Raw genomic sequence first — 16,850 nt, 5'->3', positions numbered from 1 at the left:
GATGGCTTGTACGTGGGCAGGATGGTTTCGCTGTGTGGGGTTGTTGTGCTGGCTTCATGGCAGTGGTGGTTGGTATGATTGTCAAGATCAGACACAGTCACATCTTTGACTGTGGAGCCGTTCTCCACGAGGGTTCCGCCAGACAAACCTGCAAAAAAAAGAAAACAAGCCAGTTCAATTGAACCCTTTAACACATTTTTGTGTTTTTGGCATTTCATTTTCTAGAATATTTTATCATATTTTTCATGCATATTGTTAAAATTATACACCAGGTTGTGCATTTTTGAATTTTCTTCATTTTTTTCCTGTAATTTTTTTATTTTTAGTCTATTGTAAACAACATTCACTAAAATACTCACACTAACACTCCTACACACCAAAATGTGCCCATTGAAACCTGTTCAAATCACTATTTTTGATGCATCATGACTAAACCATAGCAATTTAAGGGTGAAAAACTTACACATTTATTTTTTATGAGCACATTTCGGGGCTATAGGTGTGTTCATTTTATAAATTTCAACATTGCAAAAAAATAATAATGCATGTAAACGTGTTTCTGCTAATATTTCACATATACAAGGCTACAATACTATAAGATAATTAAAATAATTAATTTATTGTGTTTTTTTAGACCATAAAATAAAGCTGAATCAAGACAAAAACATGGCAGTTTAAGGGTTAAAAACTTTAAAATTCATTTGTTATGAGCACATTTTGGTGCTCTAAGTGTGTTAATGGGAGTATTTTATAAATTACGACACTGCAAAAAAAATTGTTTTTGCTAATCTTTCACATATACAAGGCTGCACTTTGCATGAAGTATATTCCAAATAATTAATAAACCATAAAATGAAGGTGCATCATGACAAAAGCATGGCAATTAAAGGGTTAATTTATTGAGCGTCATTGAATGCATCTCGTCAACGCCTCCTTTTCACAGCTCAAGTTTGTTGTTGTTTGTTATTATTATGTAGAGGAAGTAGAGATTCCTGAGTTGCAATATTTTATATTTTACCATACCTTTGAGGATCAATATCTCTACTAACATTTTTGAGACAATTTCAAACATCTGTACATCAGAAAACCGTTCTACTTGTTCCGAGAAATTCCCAGTGACAGTTACATTTTGTTTGTGCTTTTTATACTTTGGGAAATATTTACATATTTCTAATAAATATCTCTGGAGAGCAGATCAAAGGCAACTGTGTTGATTTTTAGAAGGTAGAACACAGGAGAGGTAAGCAGGGGTAACAGTGGTCAAAAAGCAAATTGCTGCCCCCGTAACAAACTAAATCTGCCCTGGTCAGGATTTATTTGCAATTTCCTTGACTTTACCATCAATAGCAATCGTACTAAATGAAACATTTATGTTGTCAGGTCACTAGATACAAGCACGTGGTGGTGAAGCTTCAGAGGTGAAAACCTATCCCACAGCAATCAGGCCGTAACTGGAGTCTGCTGTGTAATGTGAACAGGGCTCCAGCAGAGCGACATCATGCTTTTAACACCAGCTGGGGGAGTTAAGCTTAAGCTACTGCGTCTATAAGCTCTCTCTGACTGTAGCTGCATTAAATTAACTCCTCCTTTACTTTCAGCGACAGATACATTCTCATCTCGCTTATGAATAACTGAGTGTGTTTACGTGGAGGTGTTTTGTTTAACAGCAGAGAATGTGGATGCTTTGAGCACACACACACACACACTCTTTGTTCAGAACTTCAGTTTATTTGTACACAAAAGCAAAAATAATAACACTAATAATAATAGCTTGGTGGAAAGGCTAAAAACACAGAGGCTCGCAAAGCTCACACAAAGCCAGACTCTTAGCCACGCTCTAAACCCTGACCTACAGGTGGTCATGTGAGCCTGCTGGCAGACTTTACACCAAAACACAGCGACAGTTTCTTCCCTGTGGAAATAATGCACAACTCAAAGCTCATCAATAATTGTTAGGCTGCTGTTTATACGCTCATTATTAGGCAGCGCTGTACAACCCACATCCTCATTCATAAAGGATCATGACGTGTAATGTTTTCACACAGACCCAGCATCACTCATTATGAGTTAAATTAACACATTCATTACTGAATGTTAAGCAGTAAAAAAAAAAAAAAAGTTGCTGTTATTGTCAACTTTAATGGACGTCCACACACACACACACACAGGTCTCCTGTGAGTTACAGTAATGTTATCCATGGAGTCAACAAGGTAAATGTCACCTTCAGGTTGGATAACATCACAAATGCTTATAGTGGCTCTATGCAATTCAAATGAACAAAAGGACAACTTAAAATCAGATTAGCGATAAGAGTTGATTCAATTAATAATTGCCATTTTAATCACATGTTTAAGATATAAGTAGGTAATGGGAAAATCCTTGAAGACAGAACTTCAGATTTTCACTCAACAAGTGACAAGCTGGTATGTTAAATACATGCTTTAACAAACCGGTTAAACTTCAATATTATCTCAGAAAATCCTTTTTCAAATATTTAGATTGACTTCTGGTTTTCAAAGAACTCATTCATTGATTAAGGTTTAAAAAAACAACAACTGTGGCAATGAGTTAATTTTAAAGCATGCCGAATTCAACCCTGATATTAAACCTTTCACAGAGAATAATTAGTACTGTATATTAACAGTGTACAGCGTCTATAATCAGGGTTTTTGGTAACTTTTGTTTATTTTTTGAACGGAGTTTGGCCTGATGTGCATGTTAGCAAAGTATCAGGACTGATTTGTGAGTCTGAGCGTGTGTGTGTGTGTGTGTTAGTGTGTGTGGAGATAGCATCACAATGACTTACCACAGTGGCTGTCTCTCTGGTCCTGGGTGCCGGGGCTCATGTTCTCCATGCTGCCGGCTGATGCTACAGGTGGGCGGCAGGTCCACTCCGGCCGGAGCAGTCCATGGTGATGCTGGGACTACAGCTGCTGCACCACCACCACCACCATCACCTCCTCCTCCTCCGCCTCCTTCTCCCTGCCTCGACACACACTGACGGCGCCCGGTGTCAGTGGCTCAGGTCATCGGCCGGGACAAAACCACGGTGGAGGAAGTGGAAAGCGGTTTCGTTCGAGCCGGACTCGCTCGCCAGGAGCACTTGTCGCTGTGACGCCAACTCACCGATGTTTGAGCTGCGCTTCCTGCTCCGAATTAAGTTAAAAATACGCCAGACATTTTGTTTTTGCCGTCGCCGCCGCGACCACGGAGAAGAAACGCGTCCCTAGCGCGTAACGAACCCAGTGGCGCGACTCATTTCGTGAGTTTATACGCTATCGTTAATATTTCATACCTGTCTCAAGAGCTTCCGCCGCCATTTTAAAACAAACTTGTATCGAGAGTGCGGTGTAATCGAGCCAAGAATGTTCCCTTCGATGGATTCACCTGTCTGAACCTTCAGGCATTAATAATCGACCGCACAAAAAGCAGTACCTCTTACAACGTCCATTTAAGAATTTTTAACGATATACGACTCGTTTTTTGTAAAACAAATACATTTTTATACTTCCACATCCATAGAATAAAGATTGTTTTAATAATTTCAGGCACCGCAAAGAGTATTTACACTGTAGAAACTACAATAACTTGCATAATGTTTATTTTTTTAATGCACCTGCTCACCAGTTTGAATCGTGATGGTACGAATTAATACAGTTAGTGATACATTATCTCAAATATATTTAAAAATTAATTAAGCAAAACGTTTAATGTCAAGGTTTTCGTTTAATTAGTGACTCTGTTTATGCATTTCTAATATTACTCATGTACTGCATGTGTCATTAAATATAAAATTTACTTACAGTAGTGTTAAATTAATTAATGTTTTCAGTAACAAACTTAAACAGAAATGTTTTGATGATTTTTACTAAGGACTACAATAATATAAAACAGCTAATTTGTGGTTTGACTTCTAAAGGAAGTGTCAAATTGTTCACCCTGCCCTCTACTGCCACCATGTGGTTGAGGAAACCAACACCACCAAGGCATAAATTACACAATAAGAAGCATTAAAAAAAATGACAGGTTCAGGGGGTGAAGTTTGGTTTATTCCTTTATTAGATGTTAAGAAAATCCACAATGAAACAAAATAATTTACTCAGGGTGTACATGAAATTAGAACAACACACCTACTCGGGACAGATGGACTTTGGGAACACAGAGGAAGAGGATGGAGGTTGGAAGAGCATCATCATCATCATCATCATCAAGGGAGGGGGAATGAAAGGATGAGGGGAAAACTCAAAACGTATTCAGTGCTGGATATGTGTTGTTCAAAACCACAGAGCAAATGAATCACAGACACCCGGTCAGCGAGTGCTGCTCCAAATGCTTCTTCTTTTTTTACGCTCACTGAATTTTTTTCCAACATACTTTTTTTTTTTTTTTTTTTGAAATTCTCTTTTCTTTTTTTCTTCTTCAAAAACACAGCCATCAAAAATGGAAGAACTAAACGAAGAAAGGTGTGATGCGTTCCTTTCGACTCCCGCGTTAAGTGCTTTAACCTCGTACACATTCACACACTCACACACACACACATCTCATTCTGTCAATCGAAAAATAGTTTGAACTAAAATATTTTGTTCACCCAACATAACAAAAGATGGAGTGTGACGTTTGCATGCTGCTTTTTTCTTCTTTTTTTTTTAAAGAGACATTCCACGGTTTGTTTGTTTTCTCATGTGTTGCCTCACTCGCAAGTATTCACCATGCAAAAAAAGAAAGAAAATTAACTCAGTGACTTCTCTTCTTCATACAGTTTACATGCGCCAAGGTATTGCATAGGACACAGGGATATTTTTCAAATTCCCCCTCTGCATTGCTTATGCAACCTACAATGGCTTAGTTCTTATTTTTTTTATTATTATTATTATTTACTGTTAAATCAACGATGGTCACTTCAGCGGTTTTGCTTTGAAACGACGGTCAGTCATTTATCTAGAATCAAACAAAAGGGTTTTTACGTTAAATGCACTGTCACAGGTCTGAGTGTAGTAGATTACGCGGTTAAGCTTATAAAAAATTCCTGAGTGTCTGATGACGGTCAAAGGAAAGTAGGGGGAGGAGGGGGGGGGGGTATGACCTTTAAAGATTTGAGTACCTTGCATTTATCGAGTCAAGCGGGGAACACAAAAAAAATTCATGGGCTTTGACAATATTTGCATTTTAAACCAAGCCTGCGACAGTGCATTACAGCAAGTCTGCTCACGACGCCCGTGTCATTTCATCAGCCATGAATGAAAGAGTGGAAACTATACTGACCTGTGCTTCCTCACCTAACCTCAAAACCTGTTAGTTTAAATTAGGAGAAAATGTATCTGTAGATGTTGTCAACAAATGTCTTCCTCAAAGCACAGGTCACGTGAAAGGTTAGCAAACCACACACCAAGGGTTTAATTTTTTTAAAAAAGGGGTAAAGGAGGAGGGAGGGGGGGTTCAAATTCACGGGACACGGATTCATTTCCAATGGTTGCGATCGGTGCGTCTGCCGACACACACTGTGAGACATAACTCATTATTTCAACAAGATATATATTGTAAACCAAAAAAAAATAAACACTTCACATGAACAAAAAAAAAAAAGCATTTGTACGTTAGTGTAAATATGCTATGTATGTTGTTTTTTTTTGGTTTGAACATTTTTCTCGCCAGATTTGTCGAGTTGCATCGCGGTCTGGACGACGACGACAAACTTAAACGACTTGTATAGTTTGATTCAGCTTCACCTGCTCAGAGGTTTACCTTAAATTTAAATTAAAACAAAAAGAAAGAAAGCCACGTTTAGAGAGAACTGCGATCAGGCAAAAACTTTTTCTTCTATTCACAGATTTTTTTTTTTTTGCAAAAGAAAGACTATATTTCACTGGAGGAGTCTCAGCTGTTTGGACTACAAACAAAACTTAGCTCTGTCGCATCTACTCTCATCACAGCCGTATGATGGATCTGAAACTTTCCAAAAAAATATTGATAGCACCAATAGCCTGTACCGTAGAAATCACAAGAAAATAAAACTAAAGTTTCATTCAATTGCAAAAACAGGCGTCTGCAGAAATGGCTGTAGTTGTTTTTCGATGATGGGTTTTTAACTCCACAACAAACATTTTTTTTCCCCCAATTCTTCCTGGTTTTTTATGTGTTTTTATGTGTTTTTATTATTATTATTTTAGCCTCACAAACCATACTATGTCTACGACTAGGCTTTGGAAAGACTATCACCATTCAAAAGAAAAATCGGACTCATTTATGACAACTTTTCACACACGGGGAATTTTCAGCTATTGAAAAAAAGAACACTGCACACATTCTCTACTTCACATTCACAAAGTCTTCCAAACAAAACTATTGCAGTTAAACTCGCAAAACTTTTTTTTTTCTTTTTAAACAACTCAAAAAACCTCAACCATCCTTTTTTTTTGCTTGTTCTCTCTCTCTCTCTCGTCTTTTCTGAACACAGGATGGAAAGTAGAGGACGCGATCGGCAGCTGTTTCACACAACGTTTTTTTTTAGGTTTAACTCGGAAAGAGAGGAGTGAGACTGGCTGGACGAACACACACATGCACAACCATTCAGACACCACCAAAACTACCAGTAACCTAGTTCAAAAAGCAAAAACAAAAAACGATGGGAACAAAAAACCGACAAGGATAGAACTAAAGATCGTCTCGACCAACTACACGTGAGACTTGGATGGAGGAACATTTTACAGAAGAACGAACTGAAAGAAATCCTAAAATGCATGTTCACACATCACTGGCATCACTCAAAGACCCAACATATGTTTTTTGGAGTTTTTCCTATTTTCACTCGCATCTCGTCGATCGGATTGTTGATTACACATGGAGTTAAGTTAGTAAATGAAAAACCAGCAGGGTTATGTGTGGGGTTTCTTTTTCTGTTTTTGTTTTTTTTTTGAAGGGGGTGTTCTCAGAAAATTAGCCTACGTTAGGTTTTCCAGCTCTGAGATGACCCTGAATCTTTGCTGGTAGAGGTCCAGTCGCAAAAGGAGAGGAAGGGGTTTCCTCTCCAAGACGGGGCGTCCTCTGCAAAAACCGGAGTATTCAAATGTTGCTGCTCCCTAGAAAAGGAAATGGATGATAAAATAAATAACATCAATGCCACATGTGGTTGAACAGCATCTATAAAAGCAAATCCAAGGCAGAGAAACTCCGGTGATGTTGTTCTTAGCGTTTATGAGCTGGTTTGCTGATGATGATTACCAATACAAAACAAAGATTTTAAGACTGTAATCAAAACGTGATACTATTTAGATCGTACTATCCTTACTGCTTAGAATGTATCTGTATATTTTGTCACTTCCTCTGCTACCAAGTGTATATGTGAAAGTCCGTGTACACTATTTTTCTCAATTGATAATCCATGTTTGTCCGTTTATTTGTGAACAGCATAATTGTTCCATTTTGGTGGCGATCTGAATACAAGTTTCTTTTCGAGTGATTGTTAAATTGCCGCAAGACGGGGAAGTTCAACATTTACGGTAATACATCTGCTTCAAATGTCAAAATTTCTCAAACGAAATCTTGCAATCGTTCCTCAAACTGGTCTACGTTACTGTGTAATTGGGTCAAAATCTGGAACTTGTACTTCTCAGTGGCATTGCAGTCTATTTTCATTATAACAAAGCATGTGGACCTTATATCATTTCTTGGACAGCCTCTGATTTACTTAAATCTGTTAGCACAACAAGTAACTGCTAATCAACAACTTTAAACAAATTATCTTGCCATTCTTTGAACATTTGTTTAAAGATATACATTTAAAAAAGATTCCAAACAAATTTACCTGTACAATGAGATCCAGGGAAGAGCGAGGAGCAGAGCGTGGTCTGCCACCAGCACTCGTCTTGCTGGTTGCCAGTTCCTCCTTGTGCACTTATATTTAACAGAGGGAACTAAATAAGACAAAAAGGAGAAGTGTATGTCGGTAAAACTACGGCATAAGTTATCACAGGTGGAACCTAACAACAGCTGTATTGTACATTGATGATCTCATTCAATTATTATTTTTATTTATATATTTATTTATTTTTAAACTCACCTCTGGCACATCTCCAACAAAGTCAAAAGCGATCCCATACTTTGGGATCTGACCTGCTGGCGCACATAAGCAGGATTGTTTCTCCCCTGAAGATTCCTCTTTATGAATCTTGCCGACAGAAACGTCCATCTCTTCACCTGCAGTTGATGCAGCCGTTTTGCAGTCCAAGCAAATCTCTTGCTCAGCGATTGGCAGGAGGGCACTGGAACCCTCCTGTGAATCCAGAGAAGTCTGTGCACTCTTCTCCATGCCAGACTTCTTCAATCTGGGTAAAAATTTACCAGATTCCAGTTCTGACTTCCCGTAATAAGGGCCCTCGCATTCTGCATCCTCCTCCAGAGGTTTGAGGTCTGCCTGAGGATCATCGAAAGCGTCCACCGGCGCCTGGACGGGAAAACTCTCCTCTTTGTCAGTCTCGGCCTCTGAATCGCTTACTCCACCAGGAGACAACTCTGAGGCCGAAATTGGCCGGAAATGAGTCCTGGGGGAAATGCGAATGGCTCTGTACTGCGTCCGGTTGATGCCATATAATCGTGGGTGGAAGGCTTCATTCTCAGAGTCTGAGCATAGAATCGATTTGGGCTTGAACCCTGGACTGAAAGAAGCCATGTCCTCTGGCTCGAAAGAACACTCCACGTGGAGGACTTGAGAGAAGGGATTGTTTAAGTTGAAGGATGCAAACGGGTAATCTAATCCTTGCTCCTCACTACGCAAGCCCCCGTACGGTCCGAGCAAATCTTCATGGAAGATGAAAGAAAATCCCTTATTCAATCCATCTCCACTTCCTCTGATGGCCTGGTCACTCTGCCCAAACGACACGAGAGGCCTCCACAGGGGCCTGTGACCAGGAGCGAAGCAGCTGCTCGTGTTCATGAACACATCTGTGCCAGTGATGGTGAGCATGTCTGAGCTAGAAGCGGATGCAGCTGCGGCAGCACACTGAAGCAGGTTATCTTGGGTGTCACTTGGTGGCACGACGGCCCAATTCTTATCGCCAGTTAGTGTCTTCAGCTCCCCGTACACCCCTCCAAGAATGAACGATGTACTCTCCTTGTCAGAGCTCAGCTCCCAGGGCTTGGACGGAGTCGTGTAATCCCCGGCACCATCTACCTTTGAGAGTTTGTTTTTGGCCAACTCCTGCTCGTCTTTCTTGCCTTCCCAAAGGTGATACTCTGAGCGCTGCACTGCTTTTTTCTGCGGTCCCTGAATTGGACCTCCTTTAGCCTGCACCTCGAGGCAGCTACAGCAGTAACCACTGGACTCATCTGAGAATAGCCCCTCGCTTGATTTCTCCGCTCCTTGCCTTTTCATTACAGATTTGCCATCTCCAATTGCAGTCCAAATGTCCTTTATTATCCCTGAGCTGTAATCCTCACTCTGTTGGTTTGTGTTGTCCGAAAACATACCAGTGCTGTACTGTTTACTTTCATCCTCCTCCAGTGCGATGCCACAAACGGACTCCAATTTAGATTTTTTGGTGAAGGTCTGATTCGATGCTGTGCTAACACTGACCTCCTCACACTTGCCGCCAGTCTCATCTTGAAAAAAATCCAAAATTTCACCGGAGAGAGGAGGGATTATACAGTCAATCTCTTTGTTGCCAATTTGAGCGGCATCCTCTGTCGCAGCATTTCCTTGTTCATTGTCAGAACGAGTCTCCTCTGAATGCGACCACGGACTGCAAGTTCGTGTGGAAAGGTTAGAACAGTGTTCAGTTTCATCAAAGGCACTATTTTTGGTCCATATTAGCAAACGAGACTGTTTATTAGAATGTGGGTCGAGACAGCTACTAGAATCTGTGTTGTTTTCCTGACCAACGTTGAGTGAGTCACAGGGAAAAGGAAACGTGGGACTGTCATACTGCAGCTCGAAAAGAGAGAAGCAGGATGAGTTGAAACCAGATGGGTCACTGGCGGCTTCAGGAACAGGTGGCTCCTCCACATTTCCAGATAGTTTGCTCAGAGTGAATGAAACACTATCAAGAAGGGGGGAGAGGCGAATGGGAGAGTCTCCTATGAAGCTTTCTCCATCTATATCTTCTGAAGTAGACGGTGAATAACATCCCCACACATGAGCCATGTTTTCTAGATCCTCCATTAAGAATCCAACAGGTCCCGAAGCTTCCTGTGAGTCTGCCCGTATTGCACTTTTCCCTTGCTGCTCAAGGCCATCTAACACTAAACAACATTCTGCCTCAATGTCCCTTTGCTCTTTGCTTTTTTGTCGGATCATGCTTAGGATCCGACTCTCTTGTATCGAGTCTGAGGCACTAGTATCCAATATGGATTGATAAATATCAACTTCATAGAAGTGAGTGAATTCAGACAGATGCTTGTCATCTAAATCTCCATCCTCTGGCTGAGGGCAGGTTAAGGCCCCAGTGAGTTCAGCAGTTTCATCTTCTGCTTCACCAGGCCCTTCCACAAAGTGCCCGTCCACAAACGAGCCCGCTGCGAGGTATGCTCTCTGGTAGCTCTCGTTGGCAATGCAGATTCCCTGGATTCTCTCCGGCAGCCTCTCCATGTCTGCTGACAAGGCAAAGCCGTCCGAAGAGTCGATGTTGCTGCGATATTTTGTTTCCAGCTTGCTTTGTTTGCTGCTGAAAGGTACAAAATACTCCGTGATGGGCTCAGTGTACCAAAGTGGCTCCTCCATATATTCCTGTTTGTTACTGGCCTCAGCCCTGGACTCCTTTGCTTCCACCCAGCTCGGATCTTTACGAATCTCCTTCAGCGGCCTTTTCCCCTTTTTATAAAGCTGTGGTTGTTTGGCAGCGCCTGCCGTGACGCTGCTACTGCTCCCTCCTGCATTTCTTCGCTCTTCTTTGTCAATTACCTTCACCTGCAGCTTTACTGGTCCGCCGTTGCGTGTTCTCTTATTCTTCGCAGCCTCTCTGGATTTGTGCCTTATTCTAACTGCCTTGCTTCTGGATGACTTGGTGTCACCTTGGTTCCCACTTGAACTGGAGCCTGCCTCACTGGAGCCCGAAGACCAGGATCTGGGTCTGTATTTGCCCTCAGATCTGTGTCTGGTCTGTCTCTTGGAGTGGATGGTAGGTTTCTCCTCTGCAGACGCGCCGCCATGATAACGGTTTTCCTTCTCCTTCTTGCTCCGTCGCTGCTGGCCTCTTTCACTGGTGACAGTGTATGCCTCTAGATTTCTCTCCTTCGCAGCCTCGCCATCGCTGTTGCAATCTTTTGGGGAAGAGGTGTCCGTGCTGGTCTGTGGGGCAGCAGAGGATGATGAACTCGAGTAAGCGCAGGCTTTAGCCTTGTTCCACACCGTCATGATCTCTTGGAGACAAACAGGTTTCTCTGACAAAGGAGGAAAGGCTTCATAATACCTGCAGAGAAAAAAGACAGCTCAAATTAAAAGGGAATATTGTAAAATATCATAATTTATGCTGCACCTTTAATATACAAGTTAAACATGCAAGAAACACAGGTAAAAGTGAAGAAATTCTCATCACAAAATGCCAATATAAATGTAAGCAAAAGCAAAATTAAATCTGGATGAAAACATGACACAAAAGCAAGTACAAGCCAATACATGAAAGGAAAAGGTAATAAAAAGCAACAGAACAAGTCAATAAAAACTAAAAGGAAAAAATTCAGCAGCCACTTTTCTAAAACACATGCACTATTTCCAAAAATATACAACTCACATTTCCACCTGGTCCTTTGAAGAGGGGGACTCAGCTCGTTCCGGAGACTGAGAGCCATCAGATTTCTTTTGAATCTGTTTTTCCTCTGCGAAAGACATTGAGCAACAAATCATTATTTTTGGAACAGTTATTACTCAACTTTATGGATGCATGAGTTAAAAGGTATAAACAAACCTTTCTGTTTGTTTTGGATGTCCTTAAGTTTAGAGCAAAGCTCTTCAACCAGGCTCTCGATTCCAGAGTTCTACACAGGACGACAAGACAGTTTTGAGTCAAATGAAGCCACATTTCATTAACTCGTGTTAATAGTTGTGAATTTCACAAAAAACTTAAAAGTTTAGAAAATGACATCTAGTACTTGTATTGCACTGTAGTGAGTGTGTGGTGACTGTAGTGATCACCTGACTTCACAAAATGATGCATACGTTATTTTAAGCAAGTACCACACCTAAAAAGACAAGCCCAACACAAACACTTCAGAATTATTTCCTTTTAAAACAACACAAATTACAACGAAAAAGGTTAAAAGGTCCAACTTCGACCCCATGTGTGACGAAAGAGAAAGAATTGAGGCACAGAGTCTGACGCTTGTTGACTCTGTTAACCCACGTCAAACCAGCTGACTTATGAGAGCAAAGGCATGTCTGCCGATGACTTTGCTATTTTTAGGTGCAGAAATGCTTTTCAAAAAATAAAAAGACATTTACTACAAATTTGGCTTTGTGCCTCCTCAAACTAATAGTAAAAACACAAAAGTATTAGCGTAAACCAAGCAGGCACTGTCAACAAAAATAGCTAAACTAATCACAACTTAGCTGCTCCAAAGTACTGGACCTGCCACACTTTTCGGCTCACTCATTTCCTTATCATTCTTCCATTAAAACAAAATCCCTCACCATGTCAACTCATGAAAGGTAGAGGAAGATTTTCTCCTGCCCTTTGTTTCCTCTTGCATCATTGTGCTAATGCCGGTCTGCTGACAGCCGACCAAGTCTGCTGCTCTCTGCTGCAATCCTGGTTAAAAAATAGACTGCAGAGTCCAGTCCCCAAAGAGCTCAACACTCCTCTTGTGCACCCCCCCCGCCCTTCCCCTCCTCCCAGCTCTGTCACTCTCAGCTGAAGCACACCTCCCTTACTACTGCTGCACAGAAATGTAAGCAAACGTCTCAGTGGATTTTTCATACAGGAAAAAAGGCAGAGAACACGGTCTGAACTGACTGGAACAGGCACTTCAACACCAGAGCTATTATTTGAAGGTTGCTCCTAAATGAGGACAGGTTTGTTTTATGTCAACAAACCCGTGTTAACAAGTTCAGAGTGGCATCGAGTGATGACCCCGCAAACTGAAACCAACCCAATATCCCTCACAGACGGGCCTATTTAGAGCAGGTACAGATAAAAATTCTCACAATCACTGACCAGAGATCATAGTAGAGGATAGGTTGAAGGTGTGGCCACCCAGCCAAATAAGTTGACGATGCATTTACAGTCAAGATCTTCTCTTCAATGCTTTAACCTCCCACACAAACGAGGCTTAATTCATCGAGTCATTGTGAATCATGCATTTAATATCTACAGAACTGCACCTCAACAATACTACAGTAATAGAATCTGGATATATTTAGACAAACGACACCCACATGTATTAGCTTTTCAGACGTTTTTTTTTCCATTCAGAAGTTTCACAAAATAACGGAACAGGTCAATTTAGTAGTAATAGCTGTGTCACATTTCGCTAAAGTTTAAATACTTTTTTTTTTTACACCACAGAAAATGAAGCATAATTTCACCACCCCTCAAACGTAATGTAATGAGAATCACAGGATTGCAAAAAATCTGCGAGAACAACACTTACTTCGTCAGATGCGGAGCGGAGGCATTGCACAGCGGCTTGTTTCTTCATTTCCTCAAGACTCAGGTCCGTCACTCCTTTCTTCTTACTCTTGCCCCATTTCTTCCCAGTTCCCTTTTCCCAGCCCAAGAAGATGTCATTTTCCTGCCAGACACAAATCAAGAAAAGGTAATCAACAAAAACACCTGGTTAAATTGGTATCTTCACAAACGGCCCTTATATTTGACAGTTTACAAAACAAACACTGATATATTTTATATTTCTGAACAGTTGTGGGAGCCCACCTGGTCCTGCAGGTCGTAGTCGTAACTGTCGTGCAGGAGGAGGCTGAGGACATAGCGGGTGTAGATCATCGCATCGATCCCGCATTTCTCAAGCTCCTGGCCAAGCCAACTTTGTACTGGACCCAGTGACTGGAGCAGGGACATCTCTGAGGAAGGCAGGGGGCCCACGAAGGAGTAGGGGCAAGAGAAGTTCTCAGGAGGAGCTGGACCGTCTGAATCGGTGCTCACTGGACGCATGGGACCTCAGGTGTTGGCCATTCTCAGGCAGAGCAGCATTGTGATGGGCAATTATGGGTGGTTGGTGGAAAGGGGTGTGGAGAGAGGATGAGGCAGAATCTATATGGTGGAGGGGACAGTCACTCCAGGAGGGTGCACTGAAGGAGTTCTACATGGGGAGGCATGGAGTAAGGTTGTTTTTTTTCTTGCTTTTTTTTTTATTGCTTTGAGCAAAAAAGGGTCATTTTACTCATCAGGCATGGCTTATGCTGCTGATAGAGCTCAGCTGCTGGGCTAAACACAAGATGTGTTTGTTTCTTAGTTAGAAGGGTCCATTTTGGGGTTACGTCTCACTTCAACGGCACAACCTGAAACAGAGCAAACAAACATTTAAAAAAGATGAGTAAATAAGATACTTTAATGACATTTAACAGTACCCCACTCACAGCAATGCAACCTTTCCTAAAATACTGCAAGCTCAGTAAAAAAAGGATATTTTTCAGGCTACTGTTATTTGAATTCTGCACGACCATTTTCTGCATGTAACGGACAAATTAATCCAGCATTTTATTTGAGAGATGTATCAATAATGAAAATAATTACTAGTTGCACGCCTCATAAAAATATATTCCTCTTATTTTGAGTTAGTATTAGCAGCGTTTTCGTGTGACACCTTGTTGTGGAGTATCTTGTCATTTCAAAAATAAAAATACGATTATAAATTGCAATTAAATATTATTTTCTTGATTAATCAAGTATTTGTTCAGTCGGAAAAAAAAGGTGCTGATCAGTGTTTCCCAAATGTGGAAATAAGGTTCTCAAATGTCTTGATTTGTCCCAAAATGATTCAGTTTTAATGAATCCAGAAAGAAACTTACTTTTAAGAAGTTGAAAAATCAAATTATCAATCGATTATCAAAATAGCTGATTTATGAAGTAATCCATTCATTATTAATAATTGTTGCAGCCCTATTATAAATAAGAAAATGCAATTTAGCACAAGACATGCAAGACAATCACATCTAAATTATGTACCAATGGTGATTCTGGGATAATTTTTCCTATTATTAGCTTTCTCTAACGCTACCTAAACAACAAACACCACAGTGCTGTGGTTAAAATGGCGAATAATAATAACACAACACAAATGTCCTGCATTAGTTCCCATGACCAGCAATCACAGGCAGTTGAGTGCAACTGTGTGGGATTCGCTCTCCGTCAGGTGCATGTGTGTGTGTGTTTCTTATGGCAGCGCTGGATTACAGGGAAGCGACGCGAAGAGCAAATGGAGGCTGCGCCGATGCGATTGGCCGAGCGGCTCGTCAGTCTGCACTGGCAGATCATGAGGTTGTCGAGAGGACAAGATAAGACGCTTTCGCCGTGTGCAACGACTCGATCTAACACCATTTCACAGAATCACACTGTGTCAGTCCAATAAACGCAGGCGGACCTCGGCAGAGAGCTTCGTGGATATTGGCTAAATATGGCTGACAGCCCAGCTGTTTCTTGTACGAGCATTAGCCCCGGCTGCTAACTCAACTCCCGGGTGCACCGTCCTCGTTCCAACTTTATTCGTAACTACACTATTGCACAAATAACCATTTCTCCACTATGAAGAGGAACAACGCCGTGCATTCACTGCAAAGTTAACAACGAGTGTGCAGTCACAGTGGACACGGATGGTGTTAGCGGACATTAACGCAACACTGCTGAGCTACAAGCGATATTTAACATTAAGTATTAATGTCACGCTTAGGTGAATACACCACAGAATCCGTGATATCGGAACAGGTCGACTGTCAACCGTTGGCGGTTGGTGTTAGCTGCCGGTAGCTAGCGTCTCTTTGCAATTTAACGACAAGGTTAGCTAAACCTCCGACCTTTAACTATAAAGCTAAGTTAGCAAAGTTAGCTACTGACAGCTCCTCGTCCCCTTTTCAGTATGCATTTCGTTCCTTTTAAAAACATAACTTGGCATGCATTACACGGGGTAAAACGGCGTATATTCCCGTTTAGGTGGGCTAACCGCCGCTGTCCCGTTGCTAGTCTTGAGAATTGCGTTACTTTGCTATGTGTCAGGCAGGTGACATTAAAAACCCGACGGTTCTCCATTAAAAAGAGTTAGCCAGTGTAGCAGAAAGCGACGCGCTATCATTAGGCCAAGTTTTAAGTTTCATTCGGACACAAAGCACACGAAATGACCACAAGTAGGAAACGGTAAAGCAAATAAAAACTAATCCAACATCGAACAAACGCTAGCTTTCACGTACGCTTGTTGTTATGACCAGAGGGGAGGGGGAGCGGCTGCCCCGGTAAGACTATCAGAGGACTGTCAGACGTTTTCCCTTCAAAAATGTGCGCCATATCGTCATACAGCGAAAGAGTAAACTGGCCGAACACGGGACATTAGACGAATACAAAACAGTATGGAACTAAAAGTGCCCGTAGGCTCACTGGCCGACTTACCTGCCGTGGTCTGAAGTAGAGAGGAGCAGCGAAAGGGGAGCGGCTAGTTCTCTCCCGCTGCCGTTCCGAGCTCAAGCTCTGGAATCCGCTGCGGTAGCATCGCGTATCATGGACGCCGACAGAAATGGCGCTGTTTTCACATTCGCTGCTTCTTCAACAACGTCAAGACAACCGGCGACATTCGGGCTCAAACGGGAGAGCCGCTGTTCCTCGACGAGCCATAACACAGAGCGCCACAATGGCCACTGACGAAGGGCCAGTTTCACTCGGAGAAAGGACGACCGTATGCGCCACCCTCCGCGTTCGTATCC

At 41.7% G+C, this 16,850-nt stretch overlaps 1 protein-coding gene across 2 annotated transcripts; it reads right to left on the bottom strand.

Annotated features, from left to right (window-relative positions):
- Window positions 1-6,946: 6,946 nt before the first annotated feature.
- Window positions 6,947-16,648, bottom strand: kiaa0232 (KIAA0232). 2 transcript variants are annotated; one of them, XM_083910591.1, is made up of 8 exons: window positions 16,540-16,648; window positions 13,858-14,441; window positions 13,577-13,717; window positions 11,896-11,965; window positions 11,722-11,806; window positions 8,058-11,400; window positions 7,803-7,911; window positions 6,947-7,077 (listed from the first exon to the last, which is right to left on the bottom strand). In XM_083910591.1, the coding sequence occupies exons 2-8, from the start codon at window positions 14,092-14,094 to the stop codon at window positions 7,061-7,063; spliced, it is 4,002 nt and encodes a 1,333-aa protein (XP_083766717.1). In that variant the 5' UTR covers window positions 14,095-14,441; window positions 16,540-16,648; the 3' UTR covers window positions 6,947-7,060. The 2 variants fall into 2 exon arrangements, with proteins under 2 accessions (XP_083766717.1, XP_083766718.1); XM_083910592.1 differs by lacking the exons at window positions 13,577-13,717; window positions 13,858-14,441; window positions 16,540-16,648 and adding an exon at window positions 12,618-12,737.
- Window positions 16,649-16,850: the final 202 nt, after the last annotated feature.

The sequence above is a fragment of the Microchirus variegatus genome (assembly GCF_963457635.1).
Source record: "Microchirus variegatus genome assembly, chromosome: 2".
Classification (NCBI taxonomy): Eukaryota; Metazoa; Chordata; class Actinopteri; order Pleuronectiformes; family Soleidae; genus Microchirus; species Microchirus variegatus.
This window is presented reverse-complemented; position numbering and strand designations above follow the sequence as displayed.

Bases quoted from the DNA above. Each gene is read 5' to 3' on its own strand.
- kiaa0232 (XM_083910591.1), bottom strand. From the start codon at position 14,094: ATGCGTCCAGTGAGCACCGATTCAGACGGTCCAGCTCCTCCTGAGAAC. The intron at 13,718-13,857 runs GTGGGCTCCCAC...TGTGTCTGGCAG, and splicing joins ACTACGACCTGCAGGACCAG to GAAAATGACATCTTCTTGGG. The intron at 11,807-11,895 runs GTTTGTTTATAC...TGTCTTTCGCAG, and splicing joins CATCCAAAACAAACAGAAAG to AGGAAAAACAGATTCAAAAG.